Genomic DNA, 25,730 nt, shown 5'->3' on the forward strand with positions numbered 1-25,730 from the left:
CTGTCACTCTGCCTTTCTACCTGGTACCCATGGGGCCTGGCATTCCATCACACACAATGCCCCCTCTGCTCACCTTTTGGTGCCAACGGGATACCCGTATAGCATGCTAATGCTTGTTTATGTGCTGTTTATCTCTCTGCATGCTTGCTTGGAGGGCCATTAGTGGCTATCAAGTAGGACATAAATTTTGGTCTCTTGTAGTCGTGTGTGTGTGTCTGTGCGTGTGTGCGTGCGTGCGTCTATACAGTACATGCAGAGACCAAGGAGGACCCCCGCAAGGATAGTAATACTAGTACGTTTTCTGGTCCCCTTCAGGGAAAGGGTCATTTTCATGGCCATACAGACGTTTTTAGAGCTAAGTTCAAGGTTAGGATCAAGAAAAAGTGTGTGTGTGTGTGTGTGTGTGTGTGTGTGTGTGTGTGTGTGTGTGTGTGTGTGTGTGTGTGTGTGTGTGTGTGTGTGTGTGTGTGTGTGTGTGTGTGTGTGTGTGTGTGTGTGTGTGTGTGTGCGTGTGCGTGCGCGTGTGTGCGCGCCCAGAGACCAAGGAGGTTAAGAGAACTCTCTTAACCTTCATCAATCCAACTCCATTCCTCCCTCTCTTCAGTGGCGCTGCGCATGTCCCGTTTAGCGGGATCGCTATAGCCACATTTTTATTCTGCCTGTAATTCTCTTAAATGTGTTTACAGAGATGAGCCGGGAGGACATTTTGATGTCAACAAAGCCCAACATAACGGGGTAAAGGAGGGGGGAGGGAGGGAGGGGGAGGAGGGGGGTCTGAAAGCCTCTCATTTTGAGATCATCTGTGAATGATTTAATCAGGGTAAACAAGTCTGAGTGTGGAGAGAAAGAGAAACTCAATGTTCCCGTTTTCTCTCTGACTTGGAGCCTCAAGGACTTCTCCCTGTGATATATGAGGGACCCGCGTCTCTCTTTAATTAGCACTGACATCATTTGGAAGGGGAGAGAGGGAGGAGAGAGAGAGGGGGGGAGGGGGGAGTCAAGGAGGGGGGGTAAGGAACAAGCAGAGAGAAGGAAAGGGCTGAGGAGGAAGAGGAGGGAGAAATGTGCAACTAGGCCGCATGCAGGAATGATGAGTGACAGAGGAAATGGGGAGAATGGCGACGAGGAGATGATGGGGAGAAGACGCAGAAGAGGGAAGAAAAAGAGACGTGAACAGTAAATCGACCTCGCGCTGACACCATCGAGGCTTTCTGGGAAAACGCGGAGTGCGGGAAGCCCGTCTCTCTCAGGAAGTGAGCGCCGAGCCGTCCAGGCCACGGTGGGAGGGGCTGGAACCAGGCCAGCGGGGTCAGTGGGAGTGGTCTGTCACATTGCTTCAGTCGTCGCAAGCAAACAAACAGGCGACATATGGATGCATGCAATAGTTATCTACACATTTTGGATCCCATTAGACGGTCCATACATTCCTGGGTCCCTGCATGACGCTATTATCTTCACTGAACCTGAACGCTGAATGATTATGGGGCAATACTAAAATATGTGGTTCTGAAGGTTTTTCGTAGTTGCTAGAGGTTCGGGCCAGTACGCGGGTCTAACTTGAATGTTATCATCACTTTATCCACAGCTCAAGAGGAGTTAGAAGGTTTTTTGACCATTAAAAGGTTGATTTCTGCCCGACAGCGACGATATAATCAGGGGTGCACATAGGTTTTTTGGGCTAGTCCTCAGAGAAGCACCTGGATATGGTGCTGGGTGCGCACTGCACAGGGGTCGTCATCTCTACTCTACTACCACAACGTAACTTTAGCCAGCATGATATTGCAAAGTGTGTACATTGTTTACGTTGTAACGATCAGATATTACTATCACTGCTACTAATTATTAAATCACGGGTTATGAATGATCTCCTCTTAGGATAGAATCTGATAAAGTGGAATGCAATGTAAACAGCCTACATACAGCAGCAGAAAACACAGTCAGAAACAAAGCTCACGTTAACCTTTTATCTAATCAAGAAAATAAATCAAAATACAGTTATACAGACAGGTTAAAGAGCGAGTTGAATGATGAATGAATGAACAGAGTGTCCGTGTCTCACGCACGCACGCGCTTTATTGTTTTGTATTGTTCCGTGGTTGTTTTCCAAACAAAGTCTGTTCCTCCAGCGTTCCCTCCCGAACGTAAACTCCCTCCAAAGTAGTAAATAAATAAAGTAGTAAATAAAGTCCCCGTAGCGAACGTAATCCAGTTGACTGCACTCCAAACGAAGAGGAAGAATCCTCGCGGGACGAATAAATAAATAAATAAAAGACGAACGATCTCACCAGGTTGCAGAATGTCTCGAGCCTCTTCCAACTGTGAGCGTAATCGTTCTTGTAGCTATAGCTTTGGTAAACGAGGTATTAAAGAGAAAATGTATCCAGGTCCCTCGTAGACTCCCTGTTTGTTTCTTTCTCTCTCCCCGTCAGGTCTACCTGACAGCCGGTAACCTCCGCCTACTTTATGGGTGTCAGTCCAACTCCAGACCCGTGTCAATCAAAAGATATCAAATCATAAACATAGTCTTTAAAACCCCCCAAATAATAACAAAATCACAACATAGACAGCACAGAATATATAGGACCTTACCCTTGACAGATGGCGTTAATTAGAAATATTAAATAATACAACATACACTTTTAAATGTTGATATTAAAATAAATCATTGTATAACATGTGTGGCAGTTGCTACAACGTGACAGGTGCATTGGTTTTCATATCGTAAATCTGTGAATTTTGGCTAAAAGCTTGTGTTTAATCCACATGGGTTCTTGTTTACTTACCTTATAAGCGCTCCGAACAGCAGCCGTATCATCATAATAATTTTCTGTCATGGCAACTTGGTAACAACCAGCGTGATCTAGTATGAGAGTGACGACACTAGCGTTGACTGCCGTTGTAATTATGGAATGCCGAAGTGCTCATTCTATCTCAATGGGATAGTTCCAATGTTTGGAACTATAGCCCCTAGCACCCCACTTTGTGGCGAGATCAAAGTGTGTCGTGACTCTCTTCTTCTATACGGCTCTGGTTACAACCAACAGACTTTCTCTTCCTCTTCAAGAGCGACTTGTAATGATAGTCAACACTAGCTTTATTTCTACTCTACTTACAGGACGTAGATAGACATTTGTAGTAGGTGACACCAGAGCTCGTAATGGGGCTGGCTTCTTGGACATTTTGATGAGTGCCTGGCTGTAATGCAACGGAATGTTGTGTCAGGATTTGATCTGCCGCACCAGCATGCATTTTGACAACGCATGCACACTGGCACACCAGTTATGTGCACCCCTGGATATAATATGAAGAGTGTCGCATATATGGGTCCATTTGGTACCCTCCCAGAGTTACAAGGGGGGGGGGGGGGGCTTGAAATATGTCACTTTGGGGAATGGAGCTTTCTTGGCCCCACCTTTGGTGTAAATGGATTACTGCAGGGCTACAAAGAGGAATTAAACGGAGAAATGTGGCATGAGTGTGTCCCGTTACAATTTGGGTCTGACTATGACTATGTGGTTGGATGATGGATGCATCCAGCCGACCCCAGAGAGCACAATGGGACATGAATGGAGACAGAGAGAATTCATACTGATGTCCTTCCCACCATGGAGTAGTAATAAACACACACACACACACACACACACACACACACACACACACACACACACACACACACACACACACACACACACACATGGGAGGACACATGCATTTAAACTAAATGCAATTTGACCATATTAGTTGTGGCTGTGTGCTCTGAAAACACACCAGAGAGTTGGTGAGTTATGTCTCGCAGACAGACTCCAGTGATTTCTGTTGGTACATCCGCTGGTACAGGATCGTCAATTTGTAGAAAACCCGTCTCCATTTGCACCACTTAGGCCACAACGCTACTATGTGACTATGATAAATGAATACTATCAATATTGGTTTGGCTCAAATTCTGGCATTGTCTTGACTGTTTTTACAGTGCTTGAAGGGATGGGGCTCGCTTTTTACCCAAGGTCGCTGGCTGTTGATATAACAAGATCGCAGTGTGTGGCTGCCCGCTCCTTTGTTCCTGCAAACAAGGGCCCCCGCAAGCACAAAAAGCAACCCCTCCTTCGAGCCGGAATTGAACCAGCGACCTAAGGATCACCGCTTTTCTCTCCTACGGTTCTCCGCTCTAGCTGAGCTATATGGAAGGGAGCTCGCTGCAGGGGAGGACTGTGTGCGCATTTGTCTGAGTCAGCAACAAAGTGTGGGCTCTGCTATAGAGTGCTTTGAGCTGCAAGCGGTCTGTTCTGTTCCCGCTGCCAGGGCTGGCAAACGGAACACTGTTCCCAGGGTTTAACAGTCACTGGCAGTAGATGTAGGCATGGGCAGACAAGTGTGTGTGTGGTGTGCGCGTGTGCGGATGTGGTGCATGCTTGTAGTAGTGTAGTGTGTGTTCACTCCTTTCAGCATACAAAACTATAGCCTAGCAGGGGACAAAGGGGGACCTCGCTGACCGGACAACCCCTCCCCCGACTCCCCCCCCCGTTCATCCTAATACCCACAAGGCAGTGCGGCGCGCGGGGTGAGAGGGGGCTGAGAAAGTTCCCCTCGGCTTCCCTGGCTAATCCCTCGATAAATAAACGGGGAAGACAGACCACCACTGATATTTGTAAGCCAATACTCCCTCGGAGGCCAGGATGGACCTGGGCTGGGTTTGGCCGTGCAGGCTCGGACACCCGGAGGCCGACTCCCTTGGCCCCTACTCGTCTCTCAGTCTCTCGCCTCAGGACAGCAGAGAGATATGCACGACATATGAGGCTCAGGGACGGGTGTAGTGGCAAAACGGAGGTTGAATAACAACCAAAAAGACACGCACATCCACAACCTATTAGGCTGGGTGCCGGATCAAAAACAATGATAGTTCAAGAAATAAAGGAGTCCCCACACCATTTTCTGCTCCCATGCAGAAATATTTACTTCAAGCAAGTGGTAACGTTTCGAGCCGAAGCTCTTCCTCAGACCTTCAGCTTCGGCTTGAAACGTTACCACTTGCTAGAAGAAAATATTTCTGCTCAGGGACGGATACACACACATACGAGTCCTACCCACTGCTTCAAAGTTGTAATCAAGTACAATTTGCGGCAGAACCTGTGTTATGTCGAATTTGTTAGACTAACGCACATAGATGTCTAGAATAATTTGTATCAGTAGTTGGTAGAATATACTGTAGTGGGTGTACTCTCTCTCTCTCTCTCTCTCTCTCTCTCTCTCTCTCTCTCTCTCTCTCTCTCTCTCTCTCTCTCTCTCTCTCCTGCCCAGAGCAACAGAACTCTAATTTCATCTGCCAGCCTCTAAAATGTATGCAGAACAAATGCCTCGTATTTCCCTAAAGACTTCCCAGCTCAACTGCACGCATCCCTCTCCCACGTATTCCCCTCTTCAGCCTCCATCCTCAGGCAATCACATTAGGAATGTCGGACACGGAATAGTTGGGATTGTAAAGGTATAACAAGGGCAAACAGATGGTCTCGGTCACACACACATACGCACGCACACACGCACGCACGCACGCACGCGCGCACGCACGCACGCACACGCACACGCGCACATGCTCAAGCCATGTCCGTGTGGGATGTCCATTCTCATGCCATCATCAGGTCAGGGGGTAATTGATTTATTGCAGACATGTCTCGGTCCATGCCATCACTCAAGCTGTCAGCCGATTGGCTGTCACAGGGCTTATGGTGCCATAAGATGCAGCACATACATATACATATACAGTAAAGAGGGGACCGAGTTTATTTTGCCTTGCGATGATCTCGTGTTGTGTTTACATACTTGCGCCGTTAGCCGGGGCGTCCGACTGATTTGCGTCAACGTTATTGTTTTGATACGCATTGGGTCTCCAGCCTGATTCTTTCTGGTCCCGTTTGGTATGGAGCGAGACCCCCCCTCTACCCTACCCCCCCGTGTTCTGAACCTGCTCTCAACCCCGGTTTTGTTGTAAAAAGGTTTGGGGATAGCACAAACAGAACTGGTAGTGACCTCCCCCTGACGCACATATTTTAGGGAAATGTTTACATTTTCCTTTTTTAGTTCTCTGAACTTGTCACAGAGAAGACAGGCGAGAAAGGGCATCATTACAAAAAAAAAGAACATTGGAACTTTGTGTGCTGCTAGCCGCTTTGGAAAGGTCCCTATGACCAAGACTAGGATGCTAACGTAATCCCACCCATTGCTCAGTCAAAGCATGGCTTTCACCTGAAAAGCCATGGTTTGGTCTAGTTTCATTTATTTGATTTGTATTTTTATTTCTCTTTTTTTATGTGCCGAGTGAACTTCATGACTCTTCATCTAATGGAACATATATATAAAACAATAAGCATGAGTATGAAGGAGATGCAATGTTTTCATCCATCACAGTATGAAGGAGATGCAATGTTTTCATCCATCACACGCAAATAAACAAAAGTTCAAGATCAAAGTTTGAAAAAATATGAAAGACTTTTTCTTTTTTTTTTTTCTCACAAATGAAATACACAAATGTTCAAAGCCTTTTACAGTATCTAAACATGAAGTCATACGATGAGTTGTAGACGGACAAGAACATCTCTTTGGTTCGCTTGCTTCAGCTTGATGATCAATCAATCGACTGTGTTCCGGCTTGGATCAAAGTAACTAACATAGTATACTTAAGTACGTATTTATCACAATGAAAACGTTAATATTAACCCTAACCTATAGGTGGTTAATGTAGCATCAACCATACCTTTCTGTTAGACTTTTTGCTCCCATATTGTGTTTCTGTATAGGGTCGGAAGCTTCTGTGTAAGTTGGTTTAGCAGTGTCAAGGTGCATCTAGTTGTATGGACAGCTGCCCTGTCTGTTTGGTGTGTGTCAGGGCCTTGTCAAACCGAGATGGGGGGGCTGTGTGTGTGTGTGTGTGTGTGTGTGTGTGTGTGTGTGTGTGTGTGTGTGCGCACACGCGTATGTGTGTGTTTTCAGGGATCTGAGTTTGTCTAAGGAATGCATGCCCTGTAATAGCTGTGGGTATTATTACTACCAGTCTGCATTCTACTCCACCCTCTGCACACCTGCCCTGTTTGCCATGGTCACCACGTTCACCACACACACACACGCGTGCATGCGCACACACGCACACACTCAACAAACATGTAAATAAACACAGCTCATAACAAGGTAGACCTCCCAGACACTCTCTCACAACGACCTGGCCGATGACTTAAAGACCCCCGTTAGCCTCACCCTCTCACAATGACCTGGCCGATGACTTAAAGACCCCCGTTAGCCCCACCCCCAAAATAATCCCGCTCTCAGTAGGAAATGGCCAAAACAGGGCATTTCCTGTTTACAGGCTCTTTAGGCAAGGCAAGGCAATTTTATTTATATAGCACCTTTCATACACGAGGCAATTCAAAGTGCTTTACAGAAATAATAACAAATACAGAGTGCAACAGTGCACTTAAAAAATAAACAATGATTATAATAGACAATTAAATACTGTAAGATAACATTACACAATTGGCATATAAATTAGAACAAATACTCCCACCTTTGTTTAAAAGCCCAACGTGAACCACAAACATTACACAATTGGCATATAAATTAGAACAAATACTCCCACCTTTGTTTAAAAGCCTAACGTGAACCACAAACGGGGCTTCAAGTGGTTCTAAAAGTGGTGTGCGGGGACCCCCCGGGGGTCCTTGAGGGGGTTCCAGGAGGTCCACAGCTAACTTGGTTAATGTAGCATCAGTAAAATCAGCTGAACCACTTCAACCCTATATTTGAAAATAGCCTGTTATATAAGTTCACAATGCATCACGACACGTTCTGTTACACCTAAAACGAGCAGTCTGGTTTGGTGTATTAAAACAGGGGTTCTCAACCCGTGGGTCGCGACCCCTCGGGGGGTCGCCAAATTATTTTAGGGGGTCCCCAAATTATTTTCAAAAAAAAGAAAAAAAAAAAGATTTTTTTTCCTAAATTTTATTTTCACGATTTTTCAAAAATAGCAGACCTACAAGCTCGTAGCGCGCCACTCGGTGGCGCGCTATGAGCTTGTAGATCTGCTATTTTTCAATAGCTAAATTATAACAATGCTTAAAACACCAAAAGGGGTGCCCGCCCAAAATGGTTTAAGGTTATTGTAGCAGTCAATTTATATTGGGGGTCGGGAGGGGGCGGGGCGGGGGTCCCGAGACATGGCCAAAGCATTTCCGGGGGTCCCCGGCCAAAAACGTTGAGAACCCCTGTATTAAACACACACACCACAGCGATACAGAGTGGGAAATATGAGCTATAAAACCTCTCCATTTAAACTCCACATGCAGATCTGTATAGCCTGTTAGTACAAAAAATAGGCAGGTTTTTAAGAATGATTGTAGACTGGAGTGAATTAGCCTCAACTTTAATACTCTTAACTGCTGCCCAGATAAATGATGTTGGCCTGGAGTGTTTTATTCTGTTGCTACTAACTCAGTAAACAAAGTGCTTGGCAGCGATGCAGCGAGGCTTGGGGGCCAATCAGCGACGAATAAAAAACAAACCGTGACTTCGACACTATCCATTATTCGCCATTTACCTTGCTCAAATATTCCAGTTTGGATAGATTTTATTTCATAAAACGATCCACTTTGTGCAAGTTTGAAATTTAAGATCGTTCCAATTAAACCTCGTGCTGAGCAACATTTTCCGTGCTGCCACTGATTTAGAACGATGTTAACCACATGAACCCTGCATGGCACACTGGTTCACAAAGTAGCGTCCGAGGACCCCCAGGGGTCCTTGGAGGGGGTACCTATAGGGGTCCCCAGCAAAATTGGTTAATGGCAACTTCAATGTTTTATACTTTGGATATTAAAATATAGCAGATAATACAAGATCATAGCGTGTCACTTCCCGGTTAGGGAAACAAGAATTACATGCATATCATTAACAGCCAGGTGAAACAAGTGTACTCTGTTGTGCATCTGTCCCCCTTTTCTGTGCCGTTCCAGACTCTGGGTTGAGACCATAGAGTTATAATATATCTAGAGAGCGGATGAGGAGGCCCGCCCCCCGCTATTCACTTCAATGGAAGTGTGGGGGCTTGGTTGAGACTTCCGCACTGCGTTGGGTGAGTATGGGCTCAGACTCCCATTGGCTTAGGCGGTTTTGCTTTTCTTTTGTGGTTTTCAAATGTTTTTCTTCACAGAATCAAATGTTTTATGGTCATGATTCACCAGGATCCTGGATGGCTTGATTCTAGGCTTGAATTGAAATCATTAATTTAATTAATTAACTAATTGAAATCTCTAGCCTATGGGAAAACATGAATGGGGTTTGGATGGAGGGAACCAGAAAATGGCCGCACCACTGCTATGCCCTACAGCAACAGATTCACCACTGCTATGCCCTACAGCAACAGATTCACCACTGCTATGCCCTACAGCAACAGATTCACCACTGCTATGCCCTACAGCAACAGATTCACCACTGCTATGCCCTACAGCAACAGATTCACCACTGCTATGCCCTACAGCAACAGATTCACCACTGCTATGCCCTACAGAAACAGATTCACCACTGCTATGCCCTACAGCAACAGATTCACCACTGCTATGCCCTACAGCAACAGATTCACCACTGCTATGCCCTACAGCAACAGATTCACCACTGCTATGCCCTACAGCAACAGATTCACCACTGCTATGCCCTACAGCAACAGATTCACCACTGCTATGCCCTAGAGCAACAGATTCACCACTGCTATGCCCTACAGCAACAGATTCACCACTGCTATGCCCTAAAGCAACAGATTCACCACTGCTATGCCCTACAGCAACAGATTCACCACTGCTATGCCCTACAGCAACAGATTCACCACTGCTATGCCCTACAGCAACAGATTCAACAGAAATAGCAGATGGTCAAGCTCACAGTGCGTTGCGATGCTTGCAGACGGGCTAGTTCTGCTATTTGATGCACAGCGACGTGAGGAGTGATCGAGTACGTGGAACAATGTGCAGAGCTCTCTTGGCTCAGACGGTGTTGACAGGCCGTATGGCACAAAACAGTTGCTACCTTCTATCTTTTTTCTTCCAGCCATCCGCTGTGTGTGTGTGTGTGTGTGTGTGTGTGTGTGTGTGTGTGTGTGTGTGTGTGTGTGTGTGTGTGTGTGCGTGTGTGCGTGTGTGCGTGCGTGCGTGCGTGCGTGCGTGCGTGCGTGCGTGCGTGCGTGCGTGCGTGCGTGCGTGCGTGCGTGCGTGCGTGCGTGCGTGCGTGCGTGCGTGCGTGCGTGCGTGCCTTTGTGCACAATGTGTGGCCAAGCAGCACCGGCATACACAACACACGTGGACGTTTTTTATGGGCCCCGGCGGGCGCTAAGGTTAATGCAATGAAACAAGCCGTCCGCACGCCCAGCATCTGGCCCAAGAGAGAACTAGAAGAGACCATCGTTAGAGAGAGAGAGAGATTCAGAAAGAGTACAGTAAAAAAAACAAAAATCCATATTAAAGTTGTAGATCTTAAATGTCCACAGCAGATCTACATAAGGTTTCTGTCAGCGACGTGTCATTGACGGTCCCCCGGTGCTCGGGAATAGCTGGTCCACTATGTGGAAACCTCCATTTAAACTCCATTTATAGGGCGCATGTGATGAGTGCTCTACCTCACCCTAGAGGCGGAGGAGGACTATTTATAGCCCCGGCCTGGCATATGGACCCCGACCACCACCACCATGCACCACCGCCGTGTTCTGTAACTGTTAACGCATATTTCAGCTGCTTCCAGGGCTTACACATCTCCCCAGCATGTGGACACAGACACAGACACATGCACGCCTTGCACATGTGCACACATGCATGCCGTCTCTGTCCGGCGGGGAACCTCGTATGTCCAAAACGGTTTATTTTCCGGATTCTAATTCAAAAGCGGCAAAAGTAGCGGATCGACGTGCTAGAAACGCGGCACTCCGTGACATGTTTTGAGCTTGTGGAGCTACTTGTGATGCTTTCGTGTGGCGCTGTACTATGATGGTATGGCGTTTATTGACAGAAAAACACAAAAGGTTAAAACATGGAGATAGGAGGTTTCTGCCCGACAGGGATGCTATGTGGGGACACATGCTCTCACAAACCTTCCAACCCTGTTCCCATATGGAGAGGGCCTGTGTGTGTTTATGTTTGTGCATTCCATTGTTTTAGAAGTGTTATGAGCTCCCCTAAACACCTCCACCAGCGTGGCAGGGCGTCTGGCATGGACCTACTCAAACCCGGGAACCACTTGAGCCGTGGCTTTGAAGTTTGCCACCCACAGTCATTTTTACATTATAGCGGCCTCATTCTTTACGAGTCCAATGCGTACAAGTCAAAGGCGTAGACCTTGAGCCGCGTGAAGCGCAGCATTGCGTTGCGCCTACAGCTTTAGCATCGTTCTGGTCTCATCCTAATCCAGACCTGTACATTATAGTGTGCACTCATCATTAGCGGCAGGGTCAGATTTAGGGATTTTGAGAACCGTTCCAAAGTGCCATTGTTGGGTTATGGGTTAGGGTCCCCTCACCCCTATTATTTTATTTTTATTTTTAATTTTTTTAATTGTGGTGTTCACGTGTCATGCAGTCCCATGTGCTGTGTGCCTCCTACGACACTGCTTTTGTCTTCTGACGACTGTGACTAAGCTGTTCATGTACGTCAACACTCTCCGGCATGTATATGTTGCACATAGTTACAGAGACAAACACGTGAAACAAACTCACGGCGGCGTTGCGTGTGTTGTTGTTTTCCAAACAGTACATTTTGTGAATTTCTGCTTTGCGTTGCCTGGTGAACTAGCCAGTGTTGTTGTGGACTCGCAGGAAGCACGGCGGTCTTTTGGGACTTATTCAATGCGTCTCGATTTCACCGGGATCAGCGGAGCTTTATAAATAATAAATAATGCATGTGCCCAGTGGCACTAACACCACAAATACTGTATGTGTTTTTTACATTCAGTGCAGATGGAAAAAAGGTTATAATATTATATAATATAGCCTAGGTAGGACATAAAGAATATTATGGAAACCTCATTATGTCCAAACTTTTCAGATTCAAAAGTAGACTATAGCAGATCTACTGTACAAACTCCAAACTTGTTGCTTCGCGCCACATTTCGACCTTGTGTATCTGCTACCTTTGATGTTTAGTGTGACGTTGTAGGATTATTATTAAGTAGTAGGGCATCAATTCACGAAATAATGTAAAAAGTTTGAAAATGGAGTTAAGAGTTTTATGCCCGACATCAAGGAATGTGAGGAATCTACTTTTCTCAAAAAGACAGCTTTTGGGAAAAAACTAAACTAAAACGTAGCTAATTCCCGCCTCTGATTAGTGGCTGCAGCCATCCAATGAGGTCATGGTGCATGGGAGTCGCCAAACCCTTACAATTTCCGCAGCAATGCCAGTCATCAGTTCAAAGCAGTGCTTTGGTAAATCACTAGTAAATAAATAATGGCGCTAAGGAGCAAGATGGCCTATTCCGGATGACAAGACATGACAGAGGGTCTCATCCGTCCGGCGGATGCCGTGCGCGGACATTGATTCACCGTATAGCGCAGCGCAGCGCGGCTCAAGAGTCCTTCATCGTGGAGCCATTAGCTTCCGTCTGTCTCTCCGGCTTAATTGAGGACCACTTAATAGAGGCTTTTAAGCCAATGAGATGCCATTGATTTTTTGCGTCTGGACTGCGAGCACGCGGCCCTCTATTCTCATGACCCCAGTGCCTTATCCCTCTCTCTCTCTCCTCACTGCTGCATGGCTTTATTAGCCCAGCGGAGATACTCATCATCATTACCAAACCAGACTGTGTGTGTGTGTGTGTGTGTGTGTGTGTGTGTGTGTGTGTGTGTGTGTGTGTGTGTGTGTGTGTGTGTGTGTGTGTGTGTGTGTGTGTGTGTGTGTGTGTGTGTGTGTGTGTGTGTGTGTGTGTGTGTGTGTGTGTGTGTGTGTGTTTTTTGTTTTAGTACAACACACACACTTCCCTATCATGTCCAAAACTGTTTTCAGGATAACAAGCTTCGCACCACATGTTTGAGCTTGTAGATCTACTTTTGATACTTGTGTAGCCTGACACTCAGCCTGAATTTTCGTTTCGTTCATATTTTGTTTAATGCATGGCCACGCTACAGTATGATCAAGTAGGCAGTAGGGCATTCATTTACGTATTTATTTAACCCATTTTGACCTGGGAACGATTCTAAAAAATGTCTTCTACATCATGACAGTTTTCTGAAAAAGCTATGTTTCTATGTCAGTGGTTCTTCGATTTTTCAAAAATAGCCGACCTACAAGCTCGTAGCGCGCCACTCGGTGGCGCGCTAGATCTGCTAGATCTGCTAGATCTGCTATTTTTCAATAGCTAAAGCATAACACAAAAGGGGTTCCTTTTGGTTCCTTTTTTCCAAGTATGTGAATATTTATATGGAGACATGGAGGTTTCTGCCTGGCAGCAACGATAAAACAAACAGGTGTACTGTGGTGAATGCATGTTGTGTGACTGTCTGTCTGTGTGTGTGTGCTGTGCGTGCACTGCACACACACATGCAACCCATTAGCACCTCCTCCGTGCTAGTGCGGTGCGTATGAGGGTAACAGGTGTCCGTCTGTGTGTTTGTCCACAGGTGGACAAGGTGTGTGGCCTGTCGACGGGGGAGCCTGTCAGCGCGCGGCCCACAGACCCAGAGGTCACGACCTCCAGTGCCTCGGCGACCAGCCCCCCGCCCACCCCGCCCCCCTCCATTCCACCGGCGGAGCAGCTGCTGGGACAGCTAGCCCACCTGAAGAGGTGAGACCAAGTGTACTGTATTTAGGCTAGAGAACCTGGACTGACCAAGTGTATTGTATTTAGGCTAGGGAACCTGGACTGACCAAGTGTAATGTATTCAGGCTAGGGAACCTGGACTGACCAAGTGTACTGTATTTATAGGCTAGGGAACATGGACTGACCAAGTGTACTGTATTTAGGCTAGGGAACATGGACTGACCAAGTGTACTGTATTTATAGGCTAGGGAACCTGGACTGACCAAGTGTACTGTATTTAGGCTAGGGAACCTTGACTGACCAAGTGTACTGTATTTAGGCTAGGGAACATGGACTGACCAAGTGTACTGTATTTATAGGCTAGGGAACCTGGACTGACCAAGTGTACTGTATTCAGGCTAGGGAACATGGACTGACCAAGTGTACTGTATTTAGGCTAGGGAACCTGGACTGACCAAGTGTACTGTATTTATAGGCTAGGGAACCTGGACTGACCAAGTGTACTGTATTTAGGCTAGGGAACATGGACTGACCAAGTGTACTGTATTTAGGCTAGGGAACCTGGACTGACCAAGTGTACTGTATTCAGGCTAGGGAACATGGACTGACCAAGTGTACTGTATTTATAGGCTAGGGAACCTGGACTGACCAAGTGTACTGTATTCAGGCTAGGGAACCTGGACTGACCAAGTGTACTGTATTCAGGCTAGGGAACATGGACTGACCAAGTGTACTGTATTCAGGCTAGGGAACATGGACTGACCAAGTGTACTGTATTCAGGCTAGGGAACATGGACTGACCAAGTGTACTGTATTCAGGCTAGGGAACCTGGACTGACCAAGTGTATGTGGGGAACATGAGATTTAACTTTGATTTACATGGGTTTCTGTGTCCAGTAAGTGGAATGATTACAATAGAGGGTATGCGCGTGACATCATCATCAAACCCGGAAGTTATGCAGGAACGCCTACTGAGTTGCAAAAAACTACTTTCTGGCCTTGACAGTCCGTTCATCCGAACAGAAAAGTTGTATTTGATTGCATTAAACGATGTTAAACTACATTAAACTCACTCTGTCACTCTTATCTCACTCGATTTTGCCATTCACTTTATGCATGTGCATACCCTCTATTCCTTATTTTTTCCCCTAAATATTTTTTCTTTCATTATTAAATTTTCTTTTCTTTTTTAAATAGTGAAAATAGCTGATCTACATGACTGGCTTTCTTTTGCTATTCATATTGATTGAATTCGTTGAAATGTATTAACAAGTATACTGTAACAGTGCATGCAGTACAGTCAAAAGATTTGCTAAAAGGATAATGCAAAAAGCTTCAGGGTGCTTGTTGACATTCTGGTCCACTGTACTCAATAGACCTTTAGCTAAGCCCCTCCCCAAACCGCTATGGTCCAATCACAAGCATAACATGGGTTAGACCAGAGCCATAGATTAAGACAGAGTTAAGACAACTCCGTTCACTTCATGGGGCCAGTCTCTTCTACGATTTCTATTGAATGGGGACAACGAATGGGGACGCGTGAGTACCTGAGCCACGTGACCAGGCTGTTTTCTGCCCCCTCAATGTTGTAACTCTGTCTTACTCTATGGCTCTGGGTTAGACAAACCTCTCCACCAACAGTATATGATAAAACATTGTTTTAAAAAAGAAATGTCACGCACATATTTTTCCAGTGCATACGGCAGGCCTTGTTGACGGATTTGGAAGAGATTCTGAAGGTCCGTTTCCAAAAATGAACCAGTATTTAATGTGTAAAGTCCATGATATTTACATTGGAATGAAAGAGCCCGGGTGTAAAGTGTCCAACCCATGGGGAGAGGGCGGGGCTTAGCTAAAGGTCTATTCATCAGGACATGCAATGCAATACATAAAAAGTTCCAGTAGCAGCAGGTAAATAGATATACTACGGCTTAAAGTTACACTGTTTTGACGTCCGGAGACTCATGTCCACGACATGTCAGACGCGCCTCCTCCTCCGCTGGGTACCCAGATTCGAATGATAATGACAGAATGCAGCTTTAATAAAGAAATGATATCCAACAAACGGCCCATTGTTTTGGCCAAATGCTGTAGAATGACATCATAGTGGGTGGCAGTGGGCTCAGCAGGTATAGCTCTCCTCTGGGAATGGAAGGTCTGGTGTTCAGTCCCCCAGGCCGGCCCTGAGCAACACCACAGAAGCACTAATTGCTCCCTGTGTGCTCACTTATAGGATGGGACAAATGCAGCAAAGTCATTTCTCCTCTGGGAAACGCAACAAATGCCCCTTTCTTTTTCTTTTCCGTTTTTTCCCCTTCTTTTTATTTCTTCTGTCTCTCTCTCTTTTTTTTTTGTACCGTGTGCCAACATACCGTAGAAGTAATGGGTGGTAAAACGCATGAATATTCACCTTTTCTAAGGTACATTAAACCTCAGACCTTTCAGTGTTTCCATGTTCTCACATTACTCACACCACCCTCTGTCCTGCACATGGGACATTATAAAAGGGCAATACATATAGCACACCGGCACACACACACACACACACACACACACACACACACACACACACACACACACACACACACAGACACACACACACAGACACACAGACACACACACACAGACACTCACTCAGAGAGAGAGAGAGAGCTCAGAATGGAAGTTGTGCTTGGCATGCCCTCCCGGCCTCCGAGTTACCCATGAAGCTCATGCCCACAGCAGCTGCCAGTGATGTGCCAGGCGAGCGGGGGGGCAGCAGGCGGGGGACGGGACGGGACGGGACAGTAGATTAAACATGACGGGCCAGCCATTTCCTGTTTACCCAGACAGCTATACCCCTACCAGCTCTGATCTGCTCTGAAATACCACACACGGCACAAGCGCTAACACTTTTGCACTGTTGCCTGTCTGACCTTGTCCTCAACCATGAATCACTGCGCTGGTGGTGCCCGTCTAGCTGACAGGCCACTGGCCCTGGCACTCCTGCCATAATTCATGGCAACGCACGTGTGGCGGTGGCCACTTCAGAGACGGCAGCGCCCACTGCGGTAGCGCCCCCTGACGTAGTCCACCTCGTAGAACAAACACGCGGACGTGGAGCACGGTGCAGCTTTAGCGTAACATCACAAACATGAACTTTACGAGCACACGTGTCGAAGAAAGGAGGAAAGAGAGCGTTCTGTGTGTCTTTTTTCCCCCCCAGCCGTTTGTTCATCCTTCCTCCCGTCAGATGTTGTTTTTCCCCCAAAAATGCTTTGTCTACGCACATGGAAAACATTTGGTTGTTTTCTTGTTCGCTCGTTCACAGACTGCATGTTTTTATCTGTTACTATGATGTAACTGTTGGTGCGAGGTTGGTCGGGGTTTGATGTAACTGTTGGTGCGAGGTTGTTCGGGGTTTGATGTAACTGTTGGTGCGAGGGTGGTGGTGTTTTTGCCGTGTTTGGTCTCTGCATGTGCATGATTCACCCTGTCTCTTCCAGGGTCAACTCACTTGTCTCTTCTCCCTCCTCCCTGCTTGTATTGTCATGCCATCCCTATTGTCCTCTCTCTCTCTCTCTCTCTCTCTCTCTCTCTCTCTCTCTCTCCCTCCCCCTTACTGCCTTGCATCCTCCCTTGCTTGCACCAATCTCCCCCTTCCCCTCCGCCTTGGACTTCAACTCCCATCAACCCCAGCTCCTTCCCCCTGAAACCCTCCAAGAACGATAAGCTTAGCAGTCTGAGAAAGATCTCTAGGTAAGCATGGACCCAAGGGACCTGTGTGTGTGTGTGTGTGTGTGTGTGTGTGTGTGTGTGTGTGTGTGTGTGTGTGTGTGTGTGTGTGTGTGTGTGTGTGTGTGTGTGTGTGTGTGTGTGTGTGTGTGTGTGTGTGTGTGTGTGTGTGTGTGTGTGTGTGTGTGTGTGTGTGTGTGTGTGTGTGTGTGTGTCTCCTTCCAGTTTCCTTTGTCTGGTGTCAGCTGACCTGTAGATGTGTGTCTAACGGTTTGGTGTGAACGTGTCCGTGTGATTAATGTGTAGGTTTAACTCTTAGCGGAACTCCTCGCTCATTCGGCCCACCGTCCTCCAGGAAACACAGGGGGCTTTAACGCATACCGTGTGACGACAGCTCTGACTGATGGGGGGGTCCTGCGGTCCCAGCATGCGACCTGGCTCTCTCCCACCGGAGTGACTCTCCTGGGTGGCCCCGCAGTCTGTGTGTGCGTGTGTGTGTGTGTGTGTAGCAACGCCACACGCATTTCAGAATATCGTTCCCATTGTTCGGGGCCAAGATGACAACGTCTCTATCAACAACATGTGTTTGCAGACCCAGTGAACCACGCGTCACCGCCGCGGCCTAACTGCAGAAATATTCGCTCGCTCAGTGAAGTGGTCGCAGCCCGAGCCGCACAATCACCGCCCCTCGTCATTAGCACTTATGAATGCATGACGCCGTGACCGTGCGTGACATGGAGAGATGTCACCGTCGGTCGGATAGAGTGAAAAAGAGCTGTGTTTTTCGTCACAAATTGTCCACTAACACGCCCCCCCCCACCCCACCCCCCCTTTGCTCTACTAACTAAAACTTGGAAATGTCAGCTCTGTGGATCATACATTGAATGCAAAATGTCCTAATAAACAGTGCTTGTGCGTGTGTGGCTGTGTGTGTCCTCAGGGAGTTCCTCAGGTACCTGCAGCGGTACAAGTCGTTCTTCGCTGCCCTGCCGGAGATGCTGTGCGAGGGGGATGCTGTGGAGGACGCCACCTGCTGGAGCGGAGACGACGTGGTGGAGAGGTGAGGAGGAGCGTGTTGTAGAGCTGTGTGTACGTTAGGGCATTCACTTCTAGTCATTTTTACTAGTTGACTAGTTGACTAGTTTACTAGTCGACTAGTTGTTTAACTACCTATTATGTAAAAAAGAAAAAAATATATATATTTTTTTTCTTATCAACTAGTCAACTAGTACCAACAAGGTCGACTAGTGGATTTAGTTGCTTAATGCCCTAGTGTACGTAGGGAGGGGAGGGGAGGTGTGTGGGGGTGACGTGAGCTGGTAGATCTGCTATGTTTGGCTAATGTTCCCCTGTTCAAGTGGTTCATGTAAAAACAGGTTCCTATCACACAAAGATTTGATGGCCCCCCCTGTGGTAACTCTGAGGACCCCCTAGACCAGTGGTTCTCAAAGAGAACTCTGATAGTATAGAAATGGAACCAAATGAACCCGCCTTACGTGGCCATTTGGTTCCATTGGTATACTTTTAAGTTAGGAGTAAATTATGCATGTGTATAAGGAATGGGGACCTGTTTGTCAAAACTGGATGTCGCCGGATTGTCCCTGGTTGTCAGTCCCGATTTGGCCCTGACGAGTACCATTAGAACCACAACCACAGACTCACTTACACAAGCAAGAAACCCACTGTTATTTTCACTTATTATAAACGGTGCTGAAACGACCGTCGAGTACAACGAGGGACGTGAGTGAATGTTGTGGACGTTGGAAGAACAGACCACCCCCTGCACGCACGATTAGGCAACCATATTTCATCACAGTGCGCTTGGTGGGAGTTTGGGTGCATGCGTGGACACACTGGCAGCGCTGCTGTTTAGTGTGTGCTCGGTGGCGTGCATGAGCTAATGTACATGCATCCTATCAACAGCAGTCAGTCAGCCTAATGGCACCCCAGGTCCGGTACGTTTTCAATTTGAACTGTATAGGCTTTCTGAGTTGAATTGAATTTGAGGTAAAATTGGGTTTTGCGTGAGTGTTTGTGTGTGTGTGTGTGTGTGTGTGTGTGTGTGTGTGTGTGTGTGTGTGTGTGTGTGTGTGTGTGTGTGTGTGTGTGTGTGTGTGTGTGTGTGTGTGTGTGTGTGTGTGTGTGTGTGTGTGTGTGTCAGGCTATGTGGCAGTGTGGCTGTTGTTAATCAACATGGGAATGAGGAAGCCATTAAACTCCTCTGCGTTGAGGGAAGGCAGGAGAACATATTGCAGGCAGAGAAAGCTGTGTGTGTGTGTGTGTGTGTGTGTGTGTGTGTGTGTGTGTGTGTGTGTGTGTGTGTGTGTGTGTGTGTGTGTGTGTGTGTGTGTGTGTGTGTGTGTGTGTGTGTGTGTGTGTGTGTGTGTGTGTGTGTGTGTGTGTGTGTGTGTGTGTGTGTGTGTGTGTGTGTGTGTGTGTGTGTGTGTGTGCGCACACGCGCACGCGTGCATGCGCACGTTTCTCAATGTCTTACTGAGAGAGAGAGTTTTTGATGCACTTTGGTCCACTTTAATCAAATCTTCCTGCCTCGCACTCTCTGTCCCCTTTCTCTCTACACACACACACACACAGTCCCTCCATTATTTTCCCTTTAACATATATTTTCTGATGTTTTATAAGTGTGAAGCCTCGGAGTGTGTGGTTGTCGCAGTGTGTGTGTGTGTGTGTGTGTGTGTGTGTGTGTGTGTGTGTGTGTGTGTGTGTGTGTGTGTGTGTGTGTGTGTGTGTGTGTGTGTGTGTGTGTGTGTGTGTGTGTGTGTGTGTGTGTGTGTGTGTGTGTGTGTGTGTGTGTGTGTGTGACGTTCTTGAGAGATTGATTGAGAGGGAGAGAGAGAGAGTGCACGTCATGGAGCGTGCCCATGACATCTGTGCATGTGTACTCTGTCTGTTTGTTTTTGTACAGTAAACGTGTGATTGTTTGCGCGTCTTGTTTGTGCGTCTGGCAAATAATGTGAGTGTGAAGACCAGAGTGGGATCCAAGGGCGTTGTGAGGCCCTTGGCGTTGTGAGGCCCTTGGCGTTGTGAGGCCCTTGGCGTTGTAAGGCCCTTGCAGGCCAGTTTGTACTTTGTAAGCCATCCCTCTGCTGGTTTGGCTTCTTAAACATCCCAGAACCTCGGCCCGCAGTTATGACAACTCCAGGCTCTTGCACTCCAGCAGAGGCCCCGACCGACACTGGGCTCCGATTTCCACGGCAACCCACCCGATCCTTGGCGCTATCGGCATCCGACGCTGCCTAATTGTGTGTCAGATAGCCTGGCCCTCGTTCATCATGGCGGATGAAGCCATACATTTAGCGTTACATGTGTAATACACGTTGGAGACGTTAGGCACAGGAACAGAGGCGGGCGGATTTACTGGGAGACTGTTTTTTTTTCTTCTCTTTTTTTCTTCCCCCCCCTCGCTGGCTGACGCAGGGGTCTGTCAGTTTTTGATGAATGGGTTGGATGGCTCTCACCATTCTGCTATTGTTTCACTTTGGATCCCCTCTTCTCTTCTCTTCTCTTCTCTTCTCTTCTCTTCTCTTCTCTTCTCTTCTCTTCTCTTCTCTTCTCTTCTCTTCTCTTCTCTTCTCTTCTCTTCTCTTCTCTTCTCTTCTCTTCTCTTCTCTTCTCTTCTCTTCTCTTCTCTTCTCTTCTCTTCTCTTCTCTTCTCTTCTCTTCTCTTCTCTTCTCTTCTCTTCTCCTCTCCTCTCCTCTCCTCTCCTCTCCTCTCCTCTCCTCTCGGCCCTGTTCAGACTTCCCTCCAGCAGTGTGCTTGCCAGTGTCTGAGCCTCAGAGAGCCGACCACCCATTCATCAGCGTGTTGGACAGTGTGTCGGTACACGGAGCGGGCAGTCAGTGCATTTGTTCAGTCCACCAACATAACAGTATGAAGGGGAGCACAGAAGGAGCAGAATAAAAGCCTACCAACTCAAACAAATTAAATCGGCACCAGTATTGACAAGCCATGGACTCCCTCATTCCCTGCCTGCTCTTAAAGCCAGTTTTCTCTTGTGTGTGTGTGCGCCCGCGCGTCAACACTCACATGTGTATGCACGTGGGTAGTGTCACATCCAAGAGTAATGACATGCCTTAGTTCAACTCCAGTGCTAATGGGTTATAAAGCGTGTTTTTATAGTCCCCGGAGGGGGCGGGGCTCACTCCTTGCTAAAGGTGTCGTATGCTCTTAACTAGAATAAGAAAACATGACCCCGCTGACTTGTGTGGCCGAGTACAGTATAACAACTGTCTTTTCATTAACCTCTTCCACTGTATGCGTTGCAGGATGCATTATGTGGTTGTGTGTGACGCACGTGTATGAGAGAGGGAGAGAGAGAGGAAGAGAAAGAAAGAAAGAAAGACAGGCAAGCAGAGAGAGACAGAGAGAGAGAGAGACAGAGAGAGACAGAGAGAGAGAGCGGGACAGTGGGACAAGGGCATGAAAGGCCCTGCCGCCTGGTGCCATGGTGCCTCCCTCTGCCCCTCAGTGCCCCTGATGAGGGAAGCAGTGCGGAGGAATTGGGGGCAGGGGGCCTTGGCAGGATAAAGGCCCATTGTGGAGGCAGCGTAGTGGGGCACAGCCATGCCATGGGGACCCCCAAAGCCTTGCCGGGGAAACAAAGACCCTCCTATGAGCCTCGCATGGGAACGACTCGGCGGACATTGCCGCTACTACTGCTGCTGCTGCTAACCCACAGCATGCCTGTGTGAAGGTTGCCTGAGAACGGGAGAGGAGAGGAGAGGAGAGGAGAGGAGAGGAGAGGAGAGGAGAGGAGAGGAGAGGAGAGGAGAGGAGAGGAGAGGAGAGGAGACGCGTGGGTCAGAATCACCGCGAATGAGTTAATAAATGTCATGGTGGACATCAGGTGTGTTCAGAAACCACAGGTGGACCTGTTCTCCCTGTGCCAGACAAAGCCTCCCTCTGAGGTCTTTGGCGGGGTTTTCCCCATGAAAGCAGCAGGACAAAGCACACATGCAACACGCGCACATGAACACACTCCCCCATATCACTCTACACGCTGTCCATATGCTACCCAACAGCTGGCGGGGATATTCGTTCAGACAGAGTTTACTACAGTGTACGCATGACACACACATGCACACATATTAGACTGCTCATACATGCACATGCAGTACATGCATACATACTGTACTGACACATGCGCACATGCACGCACACACACACATGCACACGCGCACACACACACACACACACACACACACACACACACACACACACACACACACACACACTTGCTCGCGCAGACTTTCATGCTATAATACTTCAAAGCACATCAAAGACAACAGGGTATTGAAATTCCCCTACCCCTCTGATTCAGCGTCCGATGACAGGCGGGGTGGGGTGGGGGGGCAAGCAGTTGTAGTGCGGCGCTAAAAGTGTGTTGGTATGTGTTCAAACAGCCTCGCCACATTTACAGCATCACGCGTGCAAAATGCTTCACGGCACATTTTAGCACAAAGATGCGATCAGGCAAAACTGAAACATGTACTTAGCGAATAGCGAGACACTGTTGTATCATGCAATGGAACCAAATGGACCCTTTATCACAGAGTACACAAATGGAACTAAAATGGCCCTTTGCAGGTCCTTTTTGTTCTATTTGGTACACTTCCAGGGTTAAATTAACACTCAGGGTTTTTCAGTGCTGTGATAACTGCTGTTTGTAATAATGGGCTCATCATCGGCATCCATCCTCACTCCGAGCGAGATTTAATTACCGCTGTCGCTTATTTTGGCGAGGCTTATCTTGAGATTTCCAAAGCCTCCCCTACAGAAGGGGGGCATGCGCACAGGGCCTTGAAACGGCCTCCAGGCTATAGATTGTGTTGTGACAACATAAGCTTCTTGGATGCGCCGTCGGAGTAGCAGACATTAGTGTGTTTGTCGAGGCGCAGATGTCTTTACTTTCCTTCCGTCCAAACTATAGTATATGTGCCTTTCTGTGTCTCTTACCAAGTGTGACCGGGGTGACTTTGTGTGGAAACACCAAAGCGTCGCTCCAAACAAAACCACAAATAAACATATAGTGAAAACGCAACTGCGTTGCTTGGATCACAGCTAGATTTTCTCTTGACACTTGCATCAGCTTTTCGGCGAAACTAGAAGCGCTTCGGGGACTCATTCTGGGCCAAGTTGATTCACATTTTTACATAGAATGTACACTTTCGTAAGGGAGAGGAGAAACACAATACCATCCTTGCCAAGCGAGCTGCCAGATAGCGGAGAAAGGTCACAATGTGGTTAGCTCAGTCAGGACCCTGTCTGCTTCGGCGTGTCTGAGGACTGAGATAGGATTCATTCCTCTCTGCCTCTGGTCCTCTCCACAGGGCCAGAGGTGTGATTGGCTCCCTTTCTTCTTATTTTCTGTTTCATATTCTGCTCTCTGAACCTTCCAAACCCAGCCGTTCCAATCCACGGTGGTCCTCCTGGGAACCCATCCCACACTCTGTGGATGTCACAATGTCATGTTGAATGCAGTGAATGTGATGTCTCTCTATCTACAAGACTTTGTTTTCTTTCTCGCCCCTGTGATCTGTATCTTAACTCGTCTCTCTCTCGCTTGATCAATGACGATCTCATCTGATCATATTTATCTTATCTTATCTCTGTCGGGGTGGAAACCTCATGTTATGTTACTTTTCAGGATTCAAATTCAAAAGTATATAATGTTGCAGATCTGCTACTTATGATACTTCTGTGCGACGCCCTGGCATGATCAAGTAGGGTATATTTACAAAAATAAATTTATATAAGAGTTTCCTGCCCGACAGCAAAGTTATCTTATCTGGTGTGATAGTCTAATGACTATGAGCAGAAAATGTTTTATTTTATTTGATTATGTATACATTTATTTGGGAAGGACATTGCATATTAATGAACACCACACATACAATTCTGTGTGAATACAGTTTCCCCATACAGAAAACAAGCAACGATTACAACGATTTGACCAGCATTGGCCGGTAGATTAGATGTCCCACATCACCAGACACTTCTACTGTTTTTCTTCTGTTTATTTTCTTATATATTAGGAGCCTCATTATCCGCCCTTATCCTGAAATAATTCAGTGGTTCTCAACCTTTTCAGGCCACGACCCCAAAATATTTGAAGTGGGGAATCCCCATCCTGACAAGCACTTGGAAATGTGCCACTGAACACTACAAGGCCCGGACTATATGGAAATATGTCTAAGGCCTTCTGCATTTTTGCACCTGTGATCTTGCACTTTCAGTAGTTGTGTACTTTAGAGGTGTTAGTTTTAACCTGCACTTATAGTTCTTTATACAGATTATTTGACACTAGACTGTAGCTGTTGTATGGTCTTTTAACGCACAATGAATTTCACGTGCCTTTTACCCTGTAACTGGTATTGTTGACAATAAAGTTGAACCTTGAACCTTGTAGGACCTGAGGCATTACATTTACTTTGACTACATTCCACAGATACATATTGTGAAAATAGCACATCTGCAAGCTTGTAGATCAGCTATTTCCAAATGTTTGCCTCTTTCTTATGTTATTTGACAATTTGGCCAAAGTATGACCAGTTTGTATTGTATAGTTTGATTATTTTGATGCAGTAATGGTCTTTTTTTGTATTAAAATGGCCATACAAGTCCTTAAATTGTCACTTCACTGTCATCTAGGGGGTCCCGACCCACAGGTTGAGAACCACTGACTTATTGACCGGGGTCCCCCCAGGTCCCCCCAGGCCCTTTTCCTTCCCCTTTACACCACATCTCTTAGCTGAGACTAGCTGATGTAAGCTGGGGTATATGTTCAATAACTCTGATCATGATCACTGAAACCTTAGAACCAATAACTCAGTTAGCTGTCTCCTTCGCACAGGGGGGACACAGACCACAGACAATACGGCTCTGTTGAGTGCTCCTGAATGCCTCGCATTTTTATAAGGTTATTATGACAATCCATTTGTTTATCATTTTGACATCTGGAATCCATTCTGGCATCGCGGGGAGAGGCGAGAGAGAGAGAGAGAGAGAGAACGCTGTGCTGCGCTGGGCAAAGGCCTCAAGCCCTGCTCACTTTCCCTTTCAGTTTTCAACTTCTTTCTTTTTTCTTTCTTTCTTTCCTTCTTTCTTTCTTTCTTTCTTTCTTTCTTTCTTTCTTTCTTTCTTTCTTTCTTTCTTTCTTTCTTTCTTTCTCCAAAGCGAGAGAGAGAGAGAGAGAGAGAGAGAGAGAGAATGAGGGAATTGG

General features: G+C 47.0%; 1 protein-coding gene across 2 annotated transcripts in view; it reads left to right on the forward strand.

Annotated features, from left to right (window-relative positions):
* Positions 1 to 25,730, forward strand: part of gpc5c (glypican 5c) — a 185,819-nt gene that overhangs the window by 66,308 nt on the left and 93,781 nt on the right. Inside the window, exons 4-6 of one of the 2 annotated variants that reach the window (XM_079488750.1) lie at positions 13,637 to 13,800; positions 17,455 to 17,514; positions 18,431 to 18,550. In XM_079488750.1, the coding sequence (XP_079344876.1) occupies positions 13,637 to 13,800; positions 17,455 to 17,514; positions 18,431 to 18,550 (344 nt within the window). The remainder of the gene's footprint in view (positions 1 to 13,636; positions 13,801 to 17,454; positions 17,515 to 18,430; positions 18,551 to 25,730) is intronic. The other variant, XM_079488751.1, reaches the window with a different exon arrangement.

The sequence above is a fragment of the Electrona antarctica genome (genome assembly GCF_951216825.1).
Source record: "Electrona antarctica genome assembly, chromosome: 19".
Lineage (NCBI taxonomy): Eukaryota > Metazoa > Chordata > Actinopteri > Myctophiformes > Myctophidae > Electrona > Electrona antarctica.